Raw genomic sequence first — 7,500 nt, forward strand, 5'->3', positions numbered from 1 at the left:
CAGGAGGGAGGCAGACGGCCGTCCCTCCGCAGGGCAGCGCGAGGCAGTTGACTTCGTGGGCGTCGGGACATCGCCACGCTGGCCACGCGGCCGAGACTCAGGTGTGTATGGTGCGGGGGCGTGTGGGTGGATGGTGTGGGTGTGGGAAGGTTCCTTTCTCCCTTTCTTTTTCTTTGTCCTTTTTGTTTTGATTTCTCGCTCTCCCCCCCCCCCCCTCTCTGAGTGAGTGAGAGTGAGAGAGAGAGAGAAAGAAAGAAAGAAGAGAAAGAGAGAGAGAGAGTGAGTGAGTGAGTGAGTGAGGTGCGATTGCAGGTGAGCGAGATGAGTTGAGTGGTGGAGTGAGTGAGTGGAGTGGAGGGAGTTGAGGTGAGAGTGAGTGAGTGAGGAAGTAGTAGCATCGAGGAGAGAGAGGACAGAGAGAGGAGAGATGAGATGAGGAGAGAGAGATGAGAGAGAGAGAGAGAGAGAAGAGAGAGAGAGAAGAGACAAGAGAGAGAGATGAGGAGTGAGTGAGTGAGTGAGTAAGTAGGGAGAGTAGTGAGAGAGAGAGGAGAGAGAGAGAGGAAGAGAGAGAGAGAGAGAGAGAGTGAGAGTGAGAGTGAGAGTGAGTGAGAGTGAGAGAGAGAGGAGGAGTGAGTGAGTGAGTAAGAGAGAGAGGAGTGAGTGAGAGAGAGAGAGAGAGAGAGAGAGAGAGAGAGAGAGAGAGAGAAAGAAAGAATGAGAGAAAGAGAGAGAGAGTGAGTGAGCGAGTGAGTGAGTGAGTGAGTGTGAGAGTGAGTGAGTGAGTGAGTGAATGAGTGAGTAAGAGAGAGAGACAAAGAGAGAGAGAGAGAGAGAGAGAGAGTGAGAGAGAGAGAGAGAGAGAGAGAGAGAGAGAGAGAGAGAGAGAGAGAGAATGTGAACTTGAACGTGACTAAAATTATTTATGTGTACGCCCGTATGCGTGTGCAGGTACTCTATTTACAAAATAAAATTTCCTCTGTTTTCTCCGGCGTGTAATGTTATTAACGAACCCATCAAACTTCAAAGATTTTAACTTGACATTTCATTTTCCGTACCAGGTCATTTTATATTTTTTTTCTCATCCCTTTGTCCATGAGAGTGGAATATTACATAACATGAATCATGAGAAAAATAGTGAGATCAAAATATCATATCACATTCCCAACAGAAAACAAAACCTAACCGTAAGTAAAAAATGATAAATAAAAATATTTTTGTACCCATTTATCATACAGAAATTGTACAGTCAAAATTCCTTGCCATAGCACATCGAAATTTGTCTCTCATACATAAAATTATTAAACATTTTCCCTCTTCTTCTTCTTCTTCTTCGTCTCCTCCTCCTACTCCTACTTCTTCTTCTTTTTCTCCTCTGTCTTCTTCTTCGTCTTCTTCTTCTTCTTCTTCTTTTTCTTTTACTTTACTTTTTAATTCTTTTCTTCTTCTTCTTCTTTTCTTCTTCTTTTCTTCTTTTTTTTCTTTTTCTTCTCTCGTTTCTTTTCTTTTCTTTCTTCTTCTTTTTCTTTCTTCTTTATTTATCCTTTTTTCCTCTCCTCCTCCTCTTTCTTTTCCTTCTTCTTCTTTTCTTTTTCTTCTTCTTCTTCTTCTTCTTCTTCTTCTTCTTCTCTTTCTTCTCTCTTCTTCTTCCTCCTCCTCCTCCTCCTCCTCCTCCTCCTCCTTGTTCTTCTTCTTCTTTTTCTTCTTTTCTTTTAGGTCAGGAGGATTCTGAAGCTCCATTCACGACGTTGTATTTGTCCGTGTCCGTACATTTAGAATCGGTCTTAAAAGTAGCGAATGTTGCAACTTCTCTTAACCAATCCCACTGCCCTTCGGCATTCTACAAAAAAGAAGAAAACGAAAAGAAAAAAAATGAACGAAACGACCAAACAACTTTTCAAGAATTTCCTAGACTTGGCATTCTAAAAGCTCTTTGTTTTTCACAATTTGCTGAATGCCGCGAACTTCAGGTCTTTTTTTCGAGCTTTAATAGACATTGCGCAGCCCCGAGGAGTGAATGAGATCGTTCCAACAGACAGACGTAGCGACGCAGATTCGGGGACACAAAGGGGCTATCTTATGCCAATTTCACATGGGAATTTCGACCTTCTGGAAGCGTTGGCATATTCAGATTATACTACTGCTACTATCTGCTACTATATATTATGTATTATTTACTCGAGCGTTGGGAGGTTCAGCTTGTACTACTGCTACTGTGTACTACTATCTGTTATGTACTATCTACTAGAAGCTTGGGAAGTTCAAGTGAATAAATTATGTATTTTATAGTATGGCTCTAAATAATCGGTTTTGTTATTTGTATATCCCTGTCTATTTATATGTATAGTCTATTTCAGTTTTTATGAATCTATTGGCATCAATTTATCTATCTGTCTTTATCTATATTTGTCTCTGTCTGTCGATATGTCTATCCATCAGTCTCCATCTATATATCAGTCAAGTTATCTATCTATCTACACAGCCGTACCAAAACCCATTCGTTATTTCAAATGTCGGCTTCATATACCCGATGCTCACCGAACCCAAGCATCACTGAGAACCCCCCCCCCTCTTGTAATGCCATTCACAGCACAGAAGGCCTTGTGGCACATCGCTCGGAGTGCCACCAGCAGCGACAGTTCGAGGAAGTTGTGCCTGTTTACCGAACATTAAGATCGAAAACCACTGTTTGCTAATGTCCCTCGCATAAACCATTAGGATATTAAATACAAATATTTGTCAAGCGTGCTTCATTTTTTGGGAAAGTTTTACTTTTTTGCCTGTGTTTCTTATTATTTGGTGTTGGAAATGTTGAGAGAGGAGAAGAGGAAGAAAGAGAGAGAGAGGAAGGTTGGGAGACACGAGAGGAAAGGGTGTGGGGGACGATTTACCATGTTATTGACACACACCAATAACGTCGCATTTTGTTCGTTGAAGGAGGAGTGCACATGCAAGCCGCATCCAACCGGAATTGGTGGAGGAGGCGCCGTAGGAGGAGGGGGAGGAGCGAGAGGAGGCCCACACGGAGGATCCTTCAGAGCGCCTCCTCAGCCCCCCGCTCATCACCGAGGTCCTCACAGTCCCGTTCTGCCCCCTAAGAAGTCGTCCCAGGCGGCGGGGGGTCGACGGATCAGCCTGCCCGAGGGACCCAGCCAGCCTCCTTTCTTCCTGCAGAGGGTGAGTAGCTCCGTAGTACTTGTAGTGCTTGGCAGAGGTTCCGTTTCGTTGCGGAGTATGGTAGGTTCTGTTGGGGATGCGTTGGGAAGGGGCTGCCACGGAGAGTATATGGGTGTCTAGTTTGTATATATATATATATATATATATATATATATATATATATATTATATATATATATATATATATATATATATATATATATATATATATATATATATATATATATATATATATATATATATATATATATATATATATATATTTGTGTGTTTGTGTGTGTGTGTGTGTGTGTGTGTGTGTGTGTGTGTGTGTGTGTGTGTGTGGTGTTTGTGTGTGTGTGTGTGTGTGTGTGTGTGTGTGTGTGTGTGTGTGTGTGTGTGTGTGTGTGTGTGTTAGTAATATCTGGAAAAAAAATTGTACATGACGTTACGAAATGTTAAGTGAATACTAACGACTATGAACTTGGCTCCCAAATCCAATAAGGAAAAGTTACCATTGTTTTTCAGATAGATACAAGACCTTTTAATGATTCTGATATTAGAGGGGAATGTACTTCAAATGTATATGTTACCGCAGTAATACAATATTGTGAATGTTGTACAGGACCATAATTTTGTTTGTTGTACTTTGAAGTGTCACGGTATGTGCATGCACCATGGAAATGTTATTGTTTGAACATTGTAGAGAAGGCAATTAATATAAGCAATTTATCTACCAAGTATCATTTTCGTGAAAATAGATTTTAACCACTTGTAAATCATCAATGACAAAAAGATGGTAACATGCATTGTAACATAATCAATTTAACCTCAGGAATGGTGTTAGTATATTAGTGTTTGGAACAGGGGTAGACCAAAAACAAACAGCAGTATCTGAAAGAAATCTGACGTGTATTGAATTACGTATATTATCTTCAATCGCATTTTATGGAGGAGATAAACGACAGGAAGTGTATTCTTCGGCTCCAAGAACAAAGGACTGAGAAGCCATACTGCATGTACTTTACGTAATTACCTCCTTTATACGCCGCGGATGTTCATATACCGTTTGTGTTTGCTTGTTGAACGTCTGGATGGAAGGGTTTGTTTGAAAGGGGCCGAGGAGGGGAGCGAGGAGGGACTGAAGGGTGGAAGAGGGGAGGGGAAGGGCAGAGGGAGAAGAGCATAATATGATATATATAATATAATTTTGTTTATTCCATTTGTTACAATGGTTATTCTTGGCGTAACCTTCTGTCTGTTTCACTTTGCTTCTAAATGCCCCCCTGTGTGCAAGGAATGGTCGGGGTCACCATCCACTGGCGGCGAGGGATTTGAACGCAGGTCAGCAAGATTGCTAGGCGAAAACGCTACCGCTGCACCACACAGCAGTGTGGTGCATGGGGGAGGGGGAGGGCAGAAGAGGAGGGGAGAAGAGGAGGGGAAGGGCAGAAGAAGGACGAAGAGCATAGGGGGAGGGGAAAGGCAAAGGGTGGGCGGGGTAAGAAGAGGGAGAGGCAATAAAAAGAATGATTTTATATATCGTCATGTGGTATTTTACTTATAGATATATGCTTATCTGTTGATCTCACTATCATTTATTGTAATAGAGTAACGTTCTAGGCTTGTATCCCCTGCGCTATTCAGTATCATATTCAACGATTCTAAAAGGATAACGAGTTCGCTCCTCGGCCGAGACCCTGAGTGGCACCAATATCCACTCCCAGCCTCGCCCTTCTTGTTGTTGCAAAGAGTGCGCCTTCCCCTTCTCTCCTCCGCCTTTTCCTGTTCCCCTTCTCTCTTCCTCCCTCTCCTTCTTTTCCCCTTCTCCTCTCTTCTTCTGTTGCTATTCCCTTTCCTCCTCATTCTCAACAATGCCTGTCCCCTTTCCCTTCTGCTTTTCTTATAATTTTCCTTCCCTGCCTTTCCTCTCTCATTAACACCTGCCCTTATTCCCCATTCCCCCCTCCTTAACACCTTCCTTTTCCCTTCTCTTTTATTAACACCTTCCTCCATTCCCCTTTCCTTTCCCTCTAATTAACTCTTCCTCCCCTTTCCTTTCTTTCTCCTCCTGCACCGCCCCCTTTTCCTTTCTTTCCTCTCTCTTCTCCACTGCCCTCTTTCCTTTCCCTTCCCCTCAGCTCTACCTCTTCTTCCCATCCCCTCTCCTCAGGATCGCCCCCCCCACATTCCTCTTTTTGCCAATCCCCAATAATGCCCCCCATTTCAGCCCCGCTCAACTCAGCACCACTTCCATCTCCCCTTCTTCCCCGCTCCCCAACACCCTCTCCCCAGCACTGTCTCCCTCCCTCTTCCCCCTCCCCTCAACACCATTCGCTATTCCCCCTTCTCCCTCTCTCTCCCCAGCACTGCCTCCCCCTCTCTCCTGTCTCCACAGCACTACCCCCCCTCATCCCTTCCTCTCTCCACACACACCCCCCCCCCGCATCGGAAGTCGATGGCTGCTTCTCATCACGTGTTATGGCACTCTTGTCCATCCACACGTTGATATCCACACCCTGTCCTCGCACTCGTGCTTATATTAGATATATATTGTTTGTATATCTTGTGTAGATACGTGGAAAAGTGCTTTGATTTATAGTATAGAAGAATTTCTTAGTCTTATGCCTGTCTTGTTTTATTTTTCTTTCCTTTTGTGTTTTTTTGGAAACGCCTTCCACGTAGGTGCGTTCTGCGTGTTTTTAAATTCGTTTAAATGTTTATTAAACCCAAGAACTTTGAGAATGACAGAAAGCTGATGATGTTTATATTGTTTTAAGTTTTAACGGGTCTTCAGATCTTAGCGTTTTTGTCTTATAAACCTTAATATCTTGTAGACTGACCCTGGTTATAAAATGTGGAGGGAAATATATGATAAAACGCGGAGGGAGATGTATATTTCTGTCATAACGGGTCATCAACTCATGGTACATTTTCTTCAAAATAATCGTAAATTCCTGTAGATTCATCCTGGTACTAAAGTACAGAGGAAGAAAAAAGTTCATTAAAGAACATATATATATATATATATATATATATATATATATATATATATATATATATATATATATATAAAATATATATTAAGTTTTGTGTGTTTTATGATTATATATATGTATATGTTGTTGTTAGTTGTGTGTGTGTGTGTGTGTGTGTGTGTGTGTGTGTGTGTTTTCTTTTTTTCTTTTTTTTTAGTCGGTAAATTTATTTATCACTCCGCCCCGCTCAAGTAACAAATCGAGACGGTAAATTTAAAACGCATTTTCCGTTACGCATGAATGACCTTATGCTGAGGATTAATGAATAATAATTTTGTAATCGGTTAGATGTAATAAGTCAGGGGAATATATGAGTTAAAGTTTTTTTTATTTCCGTACAATTTGAATTATTGATTTACTGATAAAAAAGAAGATAAAATGTCGGTTCTAATTGTACTATGGGCTTTCGAAAAGTGGCGAAACCCAGCGAACTTTTGCGCCACAAGATTAGTCATTCTCACACGGTTGCAAAGCCTCAATTTTCTTTCGGTTTTCATTCAGTAAGCTTATGGTAATTTGTCATGAGTAGAGGTATACTCGTCCTTTTCGAGGCTAGGAGAAAAATGCTTCGAGATTTTTTGTGATTTGATATTGTTATCAAATACTATCTATTTATATGTCTTGTAAACATTGTAAATATGTCTAATAATAAGTTTATGGTCATTATTATTTACAGCAATAATTCGGTTCTGTGATTTTATCAGTACTGCTATTTTTACTAAATGCAAGCAAAATAGAACTTGAATATAATCCTTAATGCTAATATAGATTTAAGCAATTTATTTTGATGAACATTAACAAGTGATTTAGAAAATAGAGAATAGTCTAGTTATAATGTAAATAAACCCTTGTCACCTGTCGTGCACAACCTATAATAGGACGAGAGTTTTTGCTTGTGCCCCAAGATTATGTACTGGATAAAGACCTTGTAGATTCATAAGTTAGATAGTACATAAATCCAGCTTGTAATATAGCCGGTACCTCGTGTATATTTTTTTGATTTGCTCTCTCTCTCTCTCTCTATCATTCTCTCTCTCCTCTCTCCCTCCTCTCTCTCTCTCTCTCTCTCTCTCGTCTCTCTTCTCTCTCTCTCTCTCTCTCTCCTCCTCTCTCTCTCTCTCTCTCTCTCTCTCTCTCTCTCTCTCTCTCTCTCTCTCTCTCTCTCTCTCCTCTCTCACTCGCTCATTCACTCACTCTCTCACTCACTCAGTCACTCACTTACTCACTCACTCACTCATGCACACGTACACAAGAACAATAATAATAAAAATAATAATAACAACAACAACAATAATAATAATAACAAC

General features: G+C 41.1%; 1 protein-coding gene across 1 annotated transcript in view; it reads left to right on the top strand.

Annotated features, from left to right (window-relative positions):
- LOC119595549 overlaps positions 1–7,500 on the top strand; it is a 200,972-nt gene that overhangs the window by 123,773 nt on the left and 69,699 nt on the right. Inside the window, exons 4-5 of the mRNA XM_037944667.1 lie at positions 1–101; positions 2,938–3,177. The exon at positions 1–101 is cut by the window's left edge and continues 165 nt beyond it. Coding sequence (XP_037800595.1) covers positions 1–101; positions 2,938–3,177 — 341 coding nt within the window. The remainder of the gene's footprint in view (positions 102–2,937; positions 3,178–7,500) is intronic.

Source organism: Penaeus monodon, chromosome 36 (genome assembly GCF_015228065.2).
Source record: "Penaeus monodon isolate SGIC_2016 chromosome 36, NSTDA_Pmon_1, whole genome shotgun sequence".
Taxonomy (NCBI): Eukaryota; Metazoa; Arthropoda; class Malacostraca; order Decapoda; family Penaeidae; genus Penaeus; species Penaeus monodon.